The 20402-nt window shown below is 39.1% G+C and overlaps 1 protein-coding gene across 7 annotated transcripts in view; it reads right to left on the bottom strand.

The window, feature by feature from the left end:
• Dmd (dystrophin) overlaps positions 1–20402 on the bottom strand; it is a 1091134-nt gene that overhangs the window by 73095 nt on the left and 997637 nt on the right. For all 7 annotated transcript variants that reach the window (XM_050128228.1, XM_050128226.1, XM_050128227.1 and 4 more), the window contains 3 exons: positions 16576–16777; positions 14255–14340; positions 11810–11967 (listed from right to left, as the gene is read on the bottom strand). In XM_050128228.1, the coding sequence (XP_049984185.1) occupies positions 11810–11967; positions 14255–14340; positions 16576–16777 (446 nt within the window). The remainder of the gene's footprint in view (positions 1–11809; positions 11968–14254; positions 14341–16575; positions 16778–20402) is intronic.

The following is a 20402-nucleotide window of genomic DNA, read 5'->3' as shown; positions in this document are numbered from 1 at the left end:
TCTCAACCAGGAACTCTATATTTGGGGGAAGAAAAGCAGCAGAAATTAATTTAGTCATGGCAAATAAATATCCTAGGTCAGATAAGATGGATGGGCTGATACAGTTGTGTGCATACATGAACAGAGGTCAGAAGAATGACAGGAACATACACATACTGAATGCATATATGTGGATAGAATTCTTATTAAGAGACAAGGACACATTTTGAGAAAACACTGTGGACAAACTATGTATGTTTTAAAGCCTGTTTTTCCTGACTATTCTATTTGCTATTTTCACTAGGAAGATGTTCTATTCATAAATCCAGATAATCATTTCAATATCTCTGCCACTGCGAACAGGCAAATACATGAACAGCCAACAACCAAACTTTGTGGTCCAGATTTTATGAAATATAATTGAACAGTCTATAGACAAGAATTTCAAATTACAGACTGCTTAGTCAGGGTCAGACAGGATAGGAAAAGCAGTTCCTGACTGTTTCCTGAGCAACCTCTAAATCTACCAATGGCATCCAGTGGAATATTTTACATAAGAGAGAAGTCGACACCAGCACTGAACATAAAAGGCAGAACAAGCACATTTGTAAAGAATATAAATGACTCTTCTTCCAAACTAGCCCAATTGTTAGGAATTATTAAATTAGTGATAAAGAACAACCCTATAAAACTACACAAAACCTGCATGCGGCAAATAAAACACAAAGAAAATGACAGTTTCATCCTCAGACACAGATACTTGTGTTTTGCCTTTGGGTTGCTGAGGAAACTAGTGTAGGGACCCAAGGGATCATTTATTTCTGTTCCTACACAATGTTTTCCCATGTTTTGCTCTTAGTGTGTAGGGACCCAAGGGATCATTTATTTCAGTTCCTACACAATGTTTTTCCATGTTTTACTCTTAGTGTGTAGGGACCCAAGGGATCATTTATTTCAGTTCCTACACAATGTTTTCCCATGTTTTACTCTTAGTGTGTGTTCCTTCTGTTCAGGAAACAGTCTGTTTTCATGTAAAAGGCCATAGTCTATGTACCCCACAATTTCCTTACAAGAGTTATTACCCGGAAGATCAGGTAAGAATTTGCTGATAATGGTCAAGCCTTGAAATCAGGACAGTAATCTGTTTTCCTTTCTGCCTTTGTTATAGCATATAATCAAACAAACTTGGGGATAAGTAACCTTAAGATAAACTGTTTTAACTTTATGTTACAGATAAGAAAATGCCCAAAGAGGCTAAAGAAATTGCTCAAGATTATCTATTATTTTAATATTAAGTGGATGCTTAAAGTGGTACTAAAGGGAGGGTGAAAGTAATGTTCTATGGCAGCGTGAAGATTGATCTCCAAAATTCTTTAGAATCCTTTGATTCCTTAATTTGAGAGTCCTAGGTTGTGATAGCTATGAAAGCTGTTTTAAAGGAGATGCAGAAGTACTTTAATTTGCTATTGAATCATCGGCTCATGTATTGAAAGGCATATTGATAATAATTTGGCATGCAAGTGAGTTCCCCCAAACACTGTAATGAATACATAGTTACATATCTTCTGATCTCCTTCTTACTCATTTCTGGTTTTATCAATACATGCTCTTCACACCATTAGATGCCATGGCATATATGAGTTGCACCAACTCATAGGTATGACTCAACATATACTCTGAAGTAGAAAATGGGTGGTGGAGAGGGTGGAGCAGAAATACCCGTGACCTTTTCAGTCCTCATTAGCACACAATTTCAGTTACGTGGTTGGCCTTTACCAACTTATTCTTTCTAGAAAAGAGTCTGTTAACATGGAAATATTTATATCCCCACACGGAGAAAGAATTGATTGTTGCGTTGCCATTTTACATAATGCTATAGCAAAAAATAATATCCAAAAGTAGTTCAGATATGAGAAGCACCATTTGTACGTTTACGTTAATGCCTAAGGAAATATTGGGGTGGAGAGATGAAAGCTCTTCTTTATATAAGAAAACCAAGCTGTACACTCAAAAAGAACATTAGAATTAGAAAATCATATTATGCCACCACTAATAGAATAACTGGATTACATAAGGAACACCAAAGGGTGTTAAGGATAGCCACAAAGTCTCAAAATTTCAAAAATAATTGATTTCGAATGACAAAGGGAAAGGGGGTACTTTGACAATAAAAATACATGCCAATACCGATATGATTAGGTTTACTCATAAGAACAGAGCTAAAATTCATTCCTCCTGATGTGGGAAGAACACAGCAGCACCATTTCTACAATCTTCAGATAAGAAATAAAACAAAACATAAAACTTTAAAGTCGAAACATGATGAAGAAGAGAAATCCAAAACACAAATATTCATGAGAAAAGCTGGTCTGGGTGCTGGAGAGATAGCTCAGCAGTTAAGAGCACCGGCTGCTCTTCTGGGGATCTAAGTTTGATTGCCAGTACCCACAAGGTGATTCACAATCATCTACAACACCAGTTCTAGAGAATATGACCCACTCTTCTGACCTCCAGGGGTACTGCATACATGTGTTCACAAACATACAAGTATGCAAAAAGCTCATACAAATAAAATAAGTCAAATTTCTTACAAAAAAACTGGTCTATACCAATTAAAAACTAGCAATCTTATGAAAGAAAACTGGAAAACCATGTATAATAAAAAGCTAAGGGACCTGTTGCGGAAGATCCTTCCGCTCCTCCAGCCAATAGCCGCTGAGATACCAGCCCATTGGGGCGTGGTCTCTCTCCCTTTAAAAAAAAACGGCCACTTCTTGCTCTTTCTTACTTCCTGCTCTACTTCAGACGAGACTCCCTTCCTGATTGCACAAAGGGCTGTTGTCTGGGATGGTAATCTGTAAGTTTTTTCCCCTTTAAATAAATAACCATTCTATTAATCATAATTCTAAACTGGTGTGGGATTGTTTTTGATTTATGCCTTCGCCTTCAGGGACCTTGATGGCTAACCTGGGTCATCAACTTGACTATAGCTGGAGCTGACCAGAACCCAAGCAGCTGAGCACACCTGAGAAGGATTTCCTTAATTGGCTGGGTTAAGATGAGAAGCCAGACCCTAAATCTGGATCATTTGAGGTCAGAAGATCCACTCCAAATGTGGGCCACACCTTTTGGTGATAATTTACAGAAAAGGACGTGGAAGAAGGAAGCTTTAGTGTGTTTTTTGTTTGTTTGGTTTTTTTTGTTGTTGGTGTGTGTGTGTGTGTGTGTGTGTGTGTGTGTGTGTGTGTGTTTTGCCTGCCTGCCCTCACATTAGCTGGTAAGTTCATCTACCCTGGCACTGAGGTTTTATATGCATGAAAACCTATATCCAGCCTCATGGAATGAACAACAAGTGGATTCTTCACCTTTCCTTGAGAGATAGCCATTGTCAGACTAGACTGACCACAGCCTGTAGAGCACTCTAATAAATCCCATATAAGCAAATGTAAGGCAAAAGTCTTGATTGGATCTTGAAAATAAACAGGTAGATATAAGGAACACTCCAGAACAAAAGAAAATTTTCAATGTGGACTTTGATGGATGGATTACTAACCTGATTTAAATTGTATACATGACAGCAAGTATCACTACTTATGTATCCAGTGATAAACATGGAAACATGTAAAATTGCTAAGGGCTAGACTCATGCGTTCTTCTTTCCTTGACTTGAGGGAATTGAATTGAGGAAAATATATGTATAGTCCAATAATGAGGTTTGTATTATGATGCCTCTTTTCTTTTAAATGGTATATGATAAAGCATGCTTATGCACATGCATACTTACATACAGCACACAGAGGGCTCTAAGAGCAGTAAATATGTATACAAAAATTAACTAGTGGTATAGGGCTGCATAGCATAAACGGTTATTCATTATTCCACTACTGACTTTGCAATTGAGATATTTCTAAAATAAAATAATGGCTGGGAACCCTCATTTCCCTCAAGTCATTCCTTCCTGAAGAAGGGCAAGATAGGAGGATGGGAGAAAAAAATCTTTAACACGCATAAGGAGGAAGCTCAAATGGTCTTAACATAAATGACATAAAATAGGAAAATCTCAAGACCGCAGAAACCAGGAACCAAACACAAAACTTTCTCTTCATTCATCATGGTCCCTAGAACACTCTCTTATGCACTGTCTAGATGTGGTCTTCTGGGATTCTAAGCGTGAATTTCCGGTCATGAAAATGAGTTCTCGCATAAAATTTGTATCTTGTTTGATGCAGAGATGGAAAGGTCAAGACTTGTGTTGAAACAAGAAGTAAAAGGCTTCCCATAACTGCTGTCTTGGGTAAAAATGAAGCGTTTTATTTAAAGTTGTGAAGATACTGAGCAGGTTGGAGGCCAGCAGTCACGGCTCTAAATATTCATCAAGACTCTGCAGCACCCATTAAAGATAAAAATCAGGCCAAACAATAACATGTGGTGATTATCCACTCTGCATTTCCATGTTCAAGGACACCTCTCCTGACCTCAAGCTCTCCACTCCACCTGACTAATAACCAATTAACACCCTGGCCTTAGAGAACAATTTGAAGTCTATGCAAATCCTTTCATATACTCAGTGTTGGGAACTTATGATAGAGTGCTCCCACTTAAGAGAAACTTTTACTTATGTGGAGAAGTTCACATCTACCCATAATGCTAGGGAACATACTTTCATGAAGTATAGAGCAGGATAATTTATGCAATCATGCAACTTAGAAAGTTACCTCTTCCACTGCTGCCTCCTCTGCTTATTTAAAGGCCAGTTGAGTAAAAAGCAAAACTGGAGAAATTTAACGGAGAGACACAGTTCCCATAGCTTGGAAAGGAACATGGTGGCAATAAAGCAGGAGTTTTAAAATTGTTCAGTGTCTTGATTGTCATGGGGGCGACACGACTTTATGCATTTGTCGAAACTCAGAACTGAACGTCAAGCAGTAAATGTTACTATGCCAAATAAAATGTAGCCCTGAAAGAAAGGCAAGACAAAAATCTGTGTGTGTGCGACATGTACGCATGTGTGTCCAAGGGCTTTGCATGAGGAAGGCTTTGCCAGAGGAAGGCTTCAGGCTCTATCAGTTTTTGAGACAGAGTATTTCGCTAAGCCATTGGCTCAATGAACTTGAAGCTCAACTCCTACCTGGGTAGAAAACCCTAGCAATCCTCCTTCCTAAATGAACCCTCAGCTATAGACACATGTAGCCATGCACTCCTTTTACATGGATGCTTGACATGCAAACTTAGGCCTTTATGCTTGTACAGCAAGCATTCGTAGCCACCAAATCCTTGACCCCCAGCCCAGAAATTCTGTTAAATATTATCATAAAATATTATCAAAAGGGCACCTCAATGGCTCAGCAGGTAAGGGCACCTGCTGTAATGTAACGCATCCTGAGCACCTGAGTTTCATCCTCACACCTGACATGATGGAAGGAGAGAACCAGCACATACACGAGCTAGCGTGTGGACACACATGTGCATGCATGCACATACCACACACACACACACACACACACACATACACACACACCACATTCACATAAACATACAGACACACAAATAAGTAAATTTTTAAAATTTTTCAAAGGTATCCCCAAGCCACCCAGAGCTGTATAGTGAAATCTTGTGGGTTTTTTTTTTTTTTCAGACAGGATTTCTCTGTGTAGCTTTGGTGCCTGTCCTGAAACTTGTTCTTCTAGACCAGAGTGACCTCGAACTCAGAGATCTACGTGCCTCTGCCTCCTGAGTGCTGGGATTTAAGACCCACACCACCCTACCTGGTTGAAATCTTTTTTTAAAAAAATCCAAATGTAAGTGAGATAAGAAGTGTAGCTGTCTGATAAATAAGTTAAGATAGGCTGAAGACATTGGATAAATCTATAAAAATCTTTCAGGAGTAAGTTTATACTCTTTTCATCTGAAATAATCTTAAAAAAGAACTTTCTGTTAAAAAATTCAGTGGTTAATATTGGGTGAAAGGAGGGTGGCAAATTTTAAACTTGTTTATTTTTTAGTTTCCATGATTGTGGAGGATAAGTTTATTAGCACAAATTAGCACAAACTGTGAACTGACAAAAACAATCCAGAATATACATGCAATAAAAGCATATTTAAAGCAAGAAATGGGCATTGGATTTCATCCATGAGGCCTTGGGCGAAGCCACGAGTACCACAGCAAAAGAAGAAAGTAAGCAAAAAAACCCAATACCTTTACCTTTCTTTCCTCCCTTCTCATTCTTAGAAAAACTGAGGTGGAGATGCTAATTTGTGATGAAACGTACACAATAGGTAGGCTACCTCGATGGATATGAGTATGCAGCCCTCAGTCCGACAAAGGCAGCGGAACAAGAATGCCTATAGAACCCAAAGGAAGCTTCAGAAAACTAGGATTGCTTGATGTGATCGAAGGAATGAAAATACAAAATGTGATCAGTTGCCTTGGGAATTGATATCTAATCAGGGGAAAGTCTCCTAGCATGCCATTTTACATCTGCACAAAAGCAATCTTAGCTTCAAATTGAGTCCACAGACGCTTAGGTATAGGTATGGTGAACTGCTAATCCTGACATGTTATTCTCATGTCACAAGACACTCAAGGTAATCATAGCTGATGCTCAGCCCAGTAGGTGCCCACCACAACTAAATATGTTACCCCTGCTGACTCATTACATTCCCACAAGCCCGCCAAGATGGCAGGAGCCAGAGAGGGTAAGAAACGTGCCTGTACAAATCTGGCCCACAACAAATTTCACATCTCAAACTCCATTGTTTACATACTTAATCACCCTGACACTCACAAACCAAAGATCCTTGCAAGACTTTTAGCATATGAGATACACACACATACTTAGTTTAAACAGTTGAGGCTGTAATTCATTCTCTTCTTTCTATTTGTTCTATATTATAGTAACTACACAAAGATGATTTTCATTTTGTCATATGAATATAAAAATTCAGAATATAAATGAAACAGCAATTCATTCTTCTTGAATGTATGAATACAGCAGGAGGCAGAAAGCAGATGTAGAGTAAACAGATTTTGACACTCTAGCACTTGTAGTTGAAGCATATTGAATAGAAAGTTGGTGTACACAAAGTCTATCTAAATAATAAAGTCATTAAAGTGTTTACAGAAGAAAATACTACAAAGCCTATCATAGTGGAGGAAGGAAGTACTTCTCAGGGTAATGCCAAATGCTATTTGCTGATACATGATTCTCTTATGATGTCACTGAAGAGTTTGGGGGCCTAAAAGCAATATTTGGTTTTATGTAAAAAGACAAAGTCTTTTGGCATGCAGGCGTACATGCAGACAGAACACTGCATATATAATAAATAAGTAGAATCTTTAAAAAACTAAAAAAAAAAAAAAAACCAAAAACCCAAAACAGACAGGGCACAAACAAATGGAAGTCAGAAGACAACTTTGTGCCATCAACTCCCTCCCTCCACCTTCATGTGCATTGCTTTCAACTCAAGCTGCCAGGCTTTTGTGCCAGGCTTTTTCCTCACCGGCCCTCCACCTTATCTTTTGAGATTGGGCCTCTCACTGAATCTGCAGCTCGCCAATTCAGCGAAGCCATCTGGCCGGCAAGATCAAGAGAGCTGCCTCTCTCGGCCCCCTTGGCACCAGGATTACTGGCATATGCTGCCACACCTGGATTTTTATACGCATGCAAGGGATCCAAACACGGATCTCCATGCTTGCAGAGTAAATACTTTATCAACGGAACTATCCTCACAGACTCCTTTTATTTATTTGTTTGTTTGTTTGTTTATTTATTTATTTATTTATTTTGGAGAAGGTCTTGCTACATACCCCAGGATGGTCTCTAATTCACTCTATAGCCCGGGTTAACCTCAAATACATATTAATTCTTCTGTTTCAGTCTCCTGCATAATGGCATTATAGGTGTGTGCTACCATACAGGACCTGTTACACTTAGTTTTAAATTAACAGCTTGGTTTTTTTAAACTTAGATCTGAGGGGTAACTTTCCTTCCATCTTTGTAAGCTTATAGTGGGGACGTATAGAACTGAAGAAACCTTCGGAAGATCACCTAAAGCATGGGGCCCATGAAAATTTACCTCTCTTCCTGCCACAAGGTGACCATGGGCCAGAGGTTTCTAACTGTATTCGCACAGGAGGGAGAAGTTTTCTATGTGGTAACACAAAAACAAAGGAAACAGAAGCACTACTGTTTAACGTCAACATCCACAGTGCAGAAAAGAGAGGCAGGCACTTCACTGGCTCCTCACGCTAGCAGAAATAGCACCACACCTATGTGCACAAGCCTGCTGAAGGAGCAAGTCGAGCCGGTTCCCAAGGTCTTATGCTTCAGAGGACAGAGGGCATTTTCACTGCTGCTATCTTTCCCTATGGCAAACAGTGTATTTTCATGGCTATTGCACAATGACAGGCAAGGTGACCACCAGAGCACCTGGTTGAGGAAAAGCAATCCAGGGCCAGGACACAGATTCTAAAGTCAACATTCACAATGTGGCCATTCAGCCCAATGAGAAATGATTACAAGTTAAGAGGCTTCCCATATCTGAATAGAATAAGCCACACCGGCAGCCCATTCTACTATAAAAATCGAGTTCAATACTTGACCTAACCCCTCCCCAACTCTACTTATCTGTCTCTTTTTCCCATGTAACACCTTTTATTTTATCCAGAACCCAGGACAAACATGATGAAATATTTGTGTTTGCCCTTGAGAGTAGGCTGGAAAAAAGTGTCTGAAAGAACATATTGGGGAAAGAGGTGGGAGGTATAGACGAGAGTCCAACCATTCCACAGTTGACAGAGGTTAAAGGCAGAGAAAAGTTGTTCAAACATAAAACCAAAACCCACCAAAGCCTGCCCACTGTACTCTCCCCTAAGGACTGCAAGATTTCAATGAGTAAATTCATTTGAATAAGTACACAATTTTGTAAGTAACAATAATAATGCCATTACTTATAATCATGCAAAATACAAACAATGAGGTATGGCTGTTCTAAGGTAGCAAAAGAAATGTTGCAAAGCAGTGGTTATGGAACTACATTAGGAAACACCTGAGGGCTAAAATAAAGAAGCTGAAATCTCTCTAGCAGAAAATGGAAATCCACTGGAGACCGTTAATGATAGTTGTCATGTGGTAATATTTAAAGTACGCAAAAGGACATTCAGATCAAAAGCAGGCACTGCAGTGTGGTCCTTAGGCTTCCTAGGAGAAACATGCAATGATGTGCCCAAGCAATCAGCGGGCTGTGAAACAAGGTAAGGATTGCCATGGAAAGGAATCAAAGGAAGCACTTTAGTCATTGGCTTGCTTTCCTTCATTCCTTCCTTCTTTTCTTTTCTTTCCTTCCTCCCCTCTGCCTGCCTTCCTTGCTTGCTTTCGTTCAAAATTATAAATGCTCAAAGAAGGAAATTCAGAGAAAAAAGCAAGGAGCAAATAAAAAGCCTCTTGTTATCACTGGGAATCTCTTGGTCAATTTCTTCCTAATCTAACAAAAGAGGTTTCCAGGAGCTTGCTGGCTAACACAGAGGCATTCACTCAATATGCAAGATGGACTGAGTTCAAATGCTGATGCTGAGAAGAGGGTTGCTTTTACAGAGATGGCAAGGAAGCAAGGAAGAGAGATAGAGTTCTGGAGAAGGGGCAATTAGCAAAAGAAGAGGTGGGACAGACTGGCCTCCTCGCCAGGGAAAGCAGAGCTTTAGTTCAACAGCCTCTATCCTGACAGCCAAATTCAAGTAGAGAAGTTACAGTAAGAGGGGTAATGGCTGCCCAGTGTGTCAGTACAGAGAGGTGACGGGAAGCTCTGAGCATAGCTCTCTGCAACAGGGACCATCATACAATAGAGACAGTTGACAATGCCTCTATAATGATCTTTACTTTTAACCTATGATACAATCTATAGGTTCTATAGGTACACATATGTGTGATATGGGATTCTCTCTGTATGCTTTGGTTACCATTAATGAATAAAGAAAGCTGGCTTGAGCCTATAGCTGGGCAGAACAGAGGTAGGCTGGAAAAACTAAACTGAATGCTGGAAGAAAGAAGGCAGAGTCAAGAGACACCATGTAGCTGTCACCACTGGAACCTTGTCGGTAGGCAACAGCCACATGACAATATACAGATTAATAGAAATGGGTTAAATTAATATGTAAGAGTTTGCCAATAATAAGCTAGAGCTAATGGGCTAAGCAGTGATTTAATTAGTACAGTTTCGGCATGGTAATTTTGGGGCTGAAAAGCTGGGAACAAATAAGTAGCCTCCTACTACATATGTGAACATGTGTGCATGCACTTCACAACTCAAACTCAAAAAGTAAAAAGTAAATGGAATTTCACTAGAAGACAAAGATTAGTAGGAAATTTATAGTACTGCATGCTGTTGTATAAGTGAATTAAAAAATCTATATTGTGTTGTTGCTAAAATTCATTATATGAAAGTTATTAATATTGATATTCTAGAATAGATATTATTACAGCAACATGTACAAAGGTTTCATAATGATTGTATTTTCATGCTTTGGAATGATGAAAAATGCAGCTATATCCTATAACTATTTTACAACCAACCTGCCAACATTTTGGTAAAATAATTCCAATATATCTCACTCTATAGTAAGAGGGTTTATTCTGTGCACATTCAATCATATTGCCAATTAAGTCTTAAATATTCAAACTGCTTTACCATCGAAATAGTGACAGCATTCTTCCTAGAAAGCTGCCTAGAATTTTCTCCAGTCTATGGGAAAAAGACTTCAATTTTATAAATCTTAGCCACTGTGAATGAGATTAGAATGATTGAGAAACCTCACATAAGAAAAACAGCTTGTAGCATTTAAAAATACATAAGAACACGGTGAATACAGTGGTCCTGCAAATATCTTATTCCACTAATTCTGGTGGCATTACAACTAGAAAGAGTTGTTAAAGAAAAGCCATCTGTTAATATGAGTCAAAAGGCACAAAAAATATTTCTATTCTTGAATCTGATCAACTGATTCAAAGGAATCTGTTTCAAAGGAGAGAAAATGGACCAGGGAGGATGGGAAGCATGAAGACTCGATTGAGCTCAGAACTCTCGAGCCTACAGAAGGTGAGGCACCAGAGGATGTATCTGCAGTCTCGCTGCTCCTCCAACAAAAGGAAAGGCAGAGAGAGATAGAAGAGTCCCTGAAAGTTTGGGGGCCAGCTAGCCAGGCACATAGAGTAGCAAAAAGCAAGAGACCCTTTCTGAAACAAGATGAAAGGTTAGGATTGATGCTCGAGGTTGTCCTCTGTGGGCACATGTCCACATTCACACCGTGAACACATCTATACACACACATGCATGCACACATTCAGGCAAGTGCACACAGAGAGAGAGACACACACACACAGAGTGGGGGAACAAGGGAGAGAGAGAGAGAGAGAGAGAGAGAGAGAGAGATTTTTAAAAGAACAGGACTAAACACATGAAGACGTTCATTATAATACTACCTAGCAGGACTACCTACTTTATTTACCAAAAATAGAAACAGCCTACTCATATGTATGCCATAGCAGAGTGCTTGGGCACTGAGAAGGAGAACAGAAGAGGAAGGACAGCGGGGGCAGGAAAAAGCAGGATGAGCAGGAGAGGCAGTGTGCTGAACATGCAATAGTCACTAGAAGAGTGTAAACCTTAGATATACTATAGGACTGTAAGAAGGGCAGTGTGTGTGTGTGTGTGTGTGTGTGTGTGTGTGTCTGCAAACATGTGCGTGTGTGGCACAAGGAAAGGATTGGTGGTAGAACACTTGCTCAGTCTCATACACACACAGGTAAAAAAATAAATAAAAAGATGAGTAACTTACAAATTGGAAGCAGCTCCTGACGCTTGGTTCTATGTTACTGCCCCCAAAGGAGGCAACTTCACCCAGCTGTCTTGGGATTTGAATAGAATCATGCAGAAGAAGACCCAGCCTACGCTGGTCACAAAAGCCAGTTGAACTTGCCACTTGCTTGAAAAGGTCTATAAAAGAAAAGATGAGAACCATGAAAATCAAAACAGTGGAACAAGTGGACGTAAGCAGAACCCAATGGCCAATTCAATGCAAGTACTTATTTTCAGGTATGGCCAATATTCCCACAGATTCACTGTTTTGTTTTTTTATCTTAATTGTGTGTGTGTGTGTAATTCTAATGTAATACAGGCTGACCTTAAACTTGCTGTCTAGTTGAAGATAAGCTTGAACTTCTTATTCTCCTGACTCTACCTCCTGAGAGCTAAGATTATAGGTATGTGGTTTTATATGATGCAAGGGACTGAAGGCATAACTTTTGCCATGTTAGATTGAGGGATTATGGCTAATTTAGGGTAATCAGAACATATGCCTACATATGTCATATAAAAATTTAAATCAACTACAGTCCTGCAAAGGGTGAGTTTACATGTATTACTTTTTTATTTCATTTACTTCTATGTGAAGTGTGGGTCACATATATGAAGGCACATATGTGCAAATCAAGGAAAACTTGCAGGAGTCAGTTCTCTCCCTCCACCTTATGGATCCTGGAGGTAAAATTCAGCATTAGGCATAGTGGCAAGTGCCTTTATCTGCTGAGCCATCTTGACGGCTTACGTGCACTTTGAAAAGTTACATTTTATTGAATTCTTATGCGTGTATACATTTAGAGTATGTGGAATTCGGGGGTAACTTACAGGAATCGGTTCTCTCCTTCTATCATATGGATCCTGAGGATGGAACTTGAGTTGTATCTTCACCCAATGAGCCATCTCATCAGACCCCAAATGTATTCTTAGTAACCTAGTAACTTGCTTTTTAAAACCAAACACAATCCTTTGGTAACTATTATGTATATATGACATGAATACTACCATGGATACTTTTTAATCAAGAGTCATATGATTAGCAAAAAGCATGTGAGCATCAGATATCAAAATATGTAACAAAATCATGAGTTTTTAAAGAGTCATAAGTCCCTTCAGCATCAAAGAGATTGGCATGTTTGCTTACATAGGATGCTGTGCTCTTGTGTAACTAGCTCCTATCATACTAAGTTATTGTTGACTTCCTATGTCTGCCTTACTATTTCTGTATTTGTTTGGGGGGAAGAAAGGGTTTCAGTAGGTAGTCAAGGACAACCTTAAACTCATAAACATTGAGTGACAGCGACAGCAAGAAGTTAGGGAGAAACCACTCCCATGTCTTTTTAAAAGACAATAAACCTAACTTACAATAAGTTGTTATAATATTCAAAAAGTAAAAGCACTCAGAAATATTGTTTTTATCCCAAATAATGTTAAAGGGTCCAAAAAAACCCCATTATTCAGGTTTGGTTGGGGGTTGTTTTATTTTATGTTGTTTAGTTCGTAGGGAGGGAAAACTCCCATGGAAACTATATAAAAGTGAGCGCTACAGTGGTTTGTGTACAGTATGATTTACTCTACAAAACTGAGAACTACAACACAGCCTGGTTTTGGAGAAATGCCATGTCTTTTGTCTCCTGCCCATCTTTACACCCAGCATACTGCTTCATCTACGTATGACTAGTTCTTAGGTGAAAGCCAGGACAGGCTAGATTCGTTCAATTCCTCCTGAAAAGGCTTCTTACAAGCATTTCCAGGGGCAAACATACACAGTCCTTCAGAGTGAGAATGGATGGTGATTTGGGCACCCAAACTATGAGTCCTTTAACATTTGCCTTTTATTTAGATTTACGGTTTTTATGTAAAAGATTCTAATAGCCAATCAAAAAGAAAATTCTAGAGGGTGCTACTTACCTTCTAAGAAATAGAAGGCTAGCCATCCCTCAAACAGTAAAATGTTAGTCACGTCACAGAATTGAATGTGTCAGTACAGCTTGCAGTAAGATGATTATAAAATATACAATGCGTTTTGAACACAAATGCCAGATAGTATTATTTAAGTGGGAATCCAAAGAGACACAGGAAAAGCAGGGATTAAACCTTCACATTTCTTCTCCTGACTTACACAAAGGGGTTAGGAAATCAGACTTTATCCCCTTGGAACATGTGTTTTACTAAGACACAGACAATGTAACATAAAATAATACTTGGGCCGGCAAAGCTAATCCTCATTCTCTATTTAAATGCCTTCAATGTAATGTCTGACAGGGAAGAGCCCAACCCAAATTTTATGACCCTTTAAAAGCAGTTCTCCATCTGCAGTGACAAACCTGCCGTGAAAGAAGAATGGTACATCATTTTCCATCTAGAATGAGAGTAATTAGGCAACAACAATGAAGAAAATACAGAGTTCATATGTAAGACTTACATCTGTACTTGTCTTCCAAGTGTGCTTTACACAGAGAAATGATGCCAGTTTTAAAAGACAGGACACGGATCCTCCCTGTTCGTCCCCTATTATGAAGAATCAAACCAGAAAACAAAACAGTTACTGGCACTCCAATACAGTGTAGAAGTTCCTAGTTAAGGGGCAAAAAGGCCTTGGATACAGAAGCTCTATAGGCCAGTGTCTGATTAATGTTAAAAACTTGTCTGAGTTCATTATCTATTTGCCTCGTGACCTAGAAGGCAATGGGAAAGTTCTATGAACCAAATTAATGAATATCTACCCAGTTCTCAACTCTTAAAAGCCCTTACTTGAACTGTCAAAACAGCTCTACATAAAATCAGGATAGAATTCCCTTCCACTCACCTACAGAGAGGCTCCTTGGTTGAGTAAGAGGGAAGAATTATCACTGTGCACTTGGCAGTTCTGGTTACTAGAGCAAACTGTCGATTTTGGTTGTTAAAGCCAAAAACAATTTCTAGCAAGTAACTCTTCCCTGCTTAGCATGCCCGGAATTTCATCAAGTCACTGCTTACTAAGAAGATGAGTCATCACTTCAGGTCACACAACACAAAATATAAAACATGAATATTTATAGCCAATGAAATCATGGCATACACTATCAGAAAGCATCCCAATGCATGCCCTATAAGGCAAACTTATCAAGTAACCTACTCCCAAATGAACATTCTGATATGGCTATGCTTGAAACATTAGGAAGCAAAATAAAGCATTGCACACAAAAATGTACTAACACAAAAATTTAACCATGGGGTAACAAAGAAAAAAATAGAATGAACAAACAGATTTCCATTTTGTAGCAAATGTTTTCGAACAGCTTTTTGGCTTTTTGTTTGATTTTGGAAAGTAATTATATCTCAGATTTTGGTATGTTTGTTGGTCAATATGCTCAATTTTCAATTAGTACAACTTATCAGATCTCTCATTTAAAGAAAAATACTAGACTCAAATGCTTTCATGAAATTCCTGTCACTGCAAAAAATTATCTGTTTTTCTATTAGAAAAAAAGCAAATCAAAGCTTGACAGGTAAACTTTAGACAGCAGTTTAAGTCTTTGGGCACTAAAAATGATCTTCGGATCATTTTAGGTAGGTTGAACGAAATTCTATACTCAGACTCCATTCACATCTCCTCTACAAAGAAAATGATGCCAAAAATATGAGGGAATACCCGAAAATAAACTGTGATAAAAACAAATGTAAATGTAATCCACAATTAAAATCTGATATGTCCAAGAACCAAGTAGATAAGTATATGCATTTAATAGTCAGATGGTCCTGAAAATTAAAAAGTGAATACTTTACAAAATGGCAAAGATAACAGTATGTATGCATATCAAAAGGACATGATAGAGGCAAAGAACAGAGAGAGAAGGCAGTTTGACATGCATTGCCTTTAAGAAATCTTTCCCAGATCTCCAAATGGGAGTATGTACTTGTTGATATGTGAAATGAGGTGTGCAACAATTCTGGGGCCTAAGAGGAATTCAGTGAAAAATCAAGGCCAATGCGCGATTGTGTTCATTAGGCTGCAGACAGAAATGAGAACTGGAGCTGTGTCCTGTGTGCAATCCAAATGGCTGCTCTCTAACTAACAGAGGTTGATGAATGGATGTGCCAAAGAGCAGCTCTGCAAAACGTTACGAATACACAAAACAACAACGACAATCTTGCTTGGTTTCAGGAGCTACGTTTGCTGTACTTAAGTTTAATTCCACTTTGGGTGACTCATCTATGTACCGCCTCCATAACTGGTTGACATATGTGCTACAGCAATTCTGAGCTGACGACAGCTGTGCCAGCATCTCCAGGAGCACCGGCATCCCTGCCAATGAGAGGGCACACTCCAAAATGGATGGAAGAACTCCAAAACCCAGGTGAGAAAAGGAAGGAACCGTAGCTACCTGATAACTCGCTCTACTGAAAAGATGGCTTATCTCAGATTATGGTTAGATTCTGATCTGAGAGCCGTCTGCATTCCAACTCTTTTTTTTTTCCTCTCAGAGAGTCTCACTATGTAGTCCTGGCTATCCTGAAACTCATACTGTGGAGACCAGACTGGCCTCTAACTTACAAAGAGTTGCCTGCCTCTGCCTCTGGGATTAGAGACATTGAATCCCATTCATTTAATCTGCGTTCAGCTCTTACTGCTACCATAATAAATGTTTCAAGTCATAGGCAGAAATGATTTATCCCTAGGAGAAGACATCCATATTTGAGACACTACTCTAATGACAATACTGTTATCCCTGTGTAAGTTAGGTCCGCTCTTGCCATACATACGTATCATAAACATTGAGAAGCCAGTTGAGACACATATCCACACAGAGAGGAACGTTGACCAAGTTGTTGTGCTCTTGCTCCAGACGATCATAAATAGTAGTCAAACAGTTAATGATCTGCAGGATATCCATGGGCTGGTCATTTTGCTTGAGGTTGTGCTGGTCCAAGGCATCACATGCAGCTGACAGGCTCAAGAGATCCACTACGAAAACACACATAAACACAAATGACCCCAAATATAAACCTTGGTTTCATTGCTTTTCCTTTGCGGATGCTGGTTGAGTTGTTTCCTATCCTTTAGTAAACGCCAAATCCAATTTCTACCCTGTTTCCAAGATATTCTGTTTTCATCACTCTCCTTTGAATTTGATACGCTTTTATCAGTATTCACGATCTGAAGTTGTTTTCCAATCTCACTGGCATCGGATGAATATACAAACTTACACAATTCCCTTCTCTGGAATAACAGCAACCATCTGAGTGTTAAAGGGATCAGGCTTCTGAGTCAATAGTCATTTCTAAGTAGGAAAAAAAAAAACCGTGTTGCCCTAGAGATTTTGAAAGAGACACTCACTGATGGTCCTTTCCCTTATTAGAGATCAAATAGATGAATCTATATGGTTAGGGGGGGTGTAAACGCAATTTCTGGCTATGCATTTATAATGAGAAAGCATTTTCCCCTTAAAAGAGATAGCTCTCTTTGTTGCTTTAACACCAGGTGAAAAAATAACCAATTTCACAAAAATTTTCTATAGGCAAACTGCATGATCTATTCATATTTCAAGCCTACGGCTAATTTATTGCTCCTTTCACCTTCACATTGCATTTTACAGTGTCCTTTTTCTCGACACTTGTTAAAATTTTTAAGGCTAGGGGAGATTCCCTTGGTCCGGGGTAGTATTTAATCGGATGCCAAAAGAAAAAAATTAACAAGAGTGGATTTCCATCAGCAAATCACTAGCATTAGTCCCGAGTGTCATGAAAAGGCGCTTTTCTCTAAAGCCAATTTATTAGCCAAATTGAAAATGCAACACTGGTGTTTTTGAAACCACCTGGTACACCGAAGCTATGCTCAGAAGTGTCAGTCCTTTGAGACAAAGAATCAATGATAATTAAGTGCCTCTCTCACACACCTAAGGGGAAGAAGAGGAGGCATTGCAACTGTAAATATAACTTCAAATGAAATACACAATAAGCAATTTCTTTCAGTAAATAGTTTTTCCAATAATATAAGGAAGGCAAACATAAATCAATAACACATTTTCCTAGCTACAGGAAGTAAGTTCAAATTACATATTACAAAAATAGTGGTTAGTACATATGCAGCAACATAGTGTCTCTCTTAAAAAACGGGAAAGAATTTTGTGTCAAGTTTCCCTAGAATCATGAAGAGCTAATGGCAGAGGCGAGAGGTAAGTTCCACTATTTTTCACTCCCAGAAAGAAAGCTCTGTGCTCTCATGCCATGGGCCAGTTTTCCTAAAATATCCTGGGCTAACACTCCTTTGACTCACTTACAGATTGTATTTTGCTAAGGATGGAACTCATGGTCGCACATGTCTCTACTGCAGCCTGTTTTGATTTAACATACGGCCATGTTCTGCTTACAACCATGTTCTGCTTAACGTCAGGGGAACGTTTTGGAAGGAAAAAAAAAAACATCAGCAGGTGATTTAATCATTGAGTGAGCATCACCGAATATAGCTACACAAATTAAGAAGTCTACTACATTTCTAGGCTGCATCGTATTATGGGATCACTGCCAGTGACTAGCCCAAACATCCTTAGACAATGCTCCACTGTGCTCTACAAAGAAAGAAATGATCTTCCTTAATGAAATCCGAGACTGTGTACACGTGGAAGTAGAAAACTGGCAGACGGCAATTTGGAAGTCAGGTGGGCAACACAATGAAGAAAAAAAATGAGTGTGCAAGCAGGCAGGAGGCTATCCGAACAGGGAGGCGAAATGGGGACTCCTCGGGAGGCAGAAGGGAGCTACAGCGACATGGTACTCAGATTTTTATCATCTCTTTTGTCTGCCTGACTTCCTGAGAGCCCAACTGCTGAAGTGCAGGTCGTGGAAACTGTCAGAAAGGTAGCATGGCAGCTTTGTTATTGGAAGGGTGGAGTAGATTTCTTCCATACACCAAAATTTCTAACGTAGTTCTTTATATATTGCAGAAACACTATGGGTCCTGTGAAGTGCTTTTATTATTTCCTTTTTTTTATTATGATATACTTTAATAATTATAAATACTTTGCTTTTGACTTAAGTATAGAAGAACAGTGAGGATTTTTCCACTCACTTTTGATGATGTATCGAATGAACCCACGTGATGATAAAAAGCAAACAGTGAAATGGCCTAAATTTCATTTTATTGGACCTAATCTCAACACAGGTGACTAGGTAGGCAACACACACAACAGAAAAATTTAGAGTAAAAATAGCTCCGGGGGGAGTGAGGCAATTGCTTGCAAATAACAGGAGCAGAAGATGGCACAGGAGAGAAATAGTGTGTGGTGTTCTCTGCTAAAACCGGATGCGGTGAAATACAAGACCAATCCATCACAGAATATGGGAGAACACAATTCCCCAAACAAATATAGCAAATCGAAAAACAGAATTTTGTTTCCACGGAACAATATTTAAAAGCCTCCTATTTAAGCAGACAAAGACCAGGCAACAGACCAGCAAACAGGTGAGGGAAGAGATAAGGGCAACTGAAACCTCTCTCTCTCTCTCTCTCTCTCTCTCTCTCTCTCTCTCTCTCACACACACACACACACACACACACACACTCACTCAATGCTCAAACCAAGCCTATTAAAGAATACATGGAAATTATTTTGGTGAAACTTTAAACAAAACAATGAGCTTTCCTCCAAACCTCAGTAACCAACCAGCAGATGGTTTTGTGAAGATATCCTTTTTCTTGAAGCTAACACTTTCCATTATATTAATATATAATATAATTTTAAATAAGTGTACACATGCTCAAAAGTGTGTGTGTGTGTGCGCGCGCGCGTGCACACGTCCTTGCACATGTCAGAGCACTTGCTGCTCTTGAAGATTAACTGGATTCAGTTCCCTGAACCCACATAGATGGTGACTCATAACCATCATAACTTCAGGGATCTGATGTCCCCTTCTGATCTCCATGGTCACCAGGCACACATGTGGTGCACATATATACATGCAGGCAAAATGTTTATACACAAAAAAATAAAATAAACCGTGTTAAAATGTTTTCCTTCAAAAATGCTCTAAACATATTTTAAACTATTATTTTTAATTATGTGTATGTGTGTGGCTATATGTGTGGGTATGTGCCTTTGAGTGCAGATGGCCAATGAAGCCAGGAGCTGCAGTTACATGTGGTTGTAAGCTACCCAATATGGATGCTGAAACTTGGGTCCACTACAAGAACAGTATGTGCTCTTAACCACTAAGCCATCTTTCCAGCTTCTTCAAAAATACTTTAATGAAAAAAGAAGTTATAGCTTCGATGTCATTGAAGACTAGGACTATGTGGTGGTGTATTCTTTATGCCTGAGTAGGTAGAGAGAGGAGAGATATGACTCCCTTCCAGGGACATATTTACCACTCTGAAGAGAATCTGGTTAAACCTAGTCATTCCTTCTAGGTTCAAACATCAGTTACATCTTGCCATTGGCCAAAGGAGTTCCCTCATCCCCCCAAACATCAAAACTATCTCTATAATCTAATGACAAAGTCCTTTTATTGATGACAGAACTGTCTTACGTCATCAAGCATACATGTCAGAAGTGAGAATGTTTACAAGATTCATAACCCAGTCTTACTAAAAT

The sequence above is a fragment of the Alexandromys fortis genome, unplaced genomic scaffold, assembly GCF_014885135.2.
Source record: "Alexandromys fortis isolate MF-2015 unplaced genomic scaffold, M_Fortis_MF-2015_v1.1 scaffold_265, whole genome shotgun sequence".
Classification (NCBI taxonomy): Eukaryota; Metazoa; Chordata; class Mammalia; order Rodentia; family Cricetidae; genus Alexandromys; species Alexandromys fortis.
The sequence above is the reverse complement of the archived record's forward strand: the minus strand, read 5'-3'. Positions and strand labels throughout refer to the sequence as shown.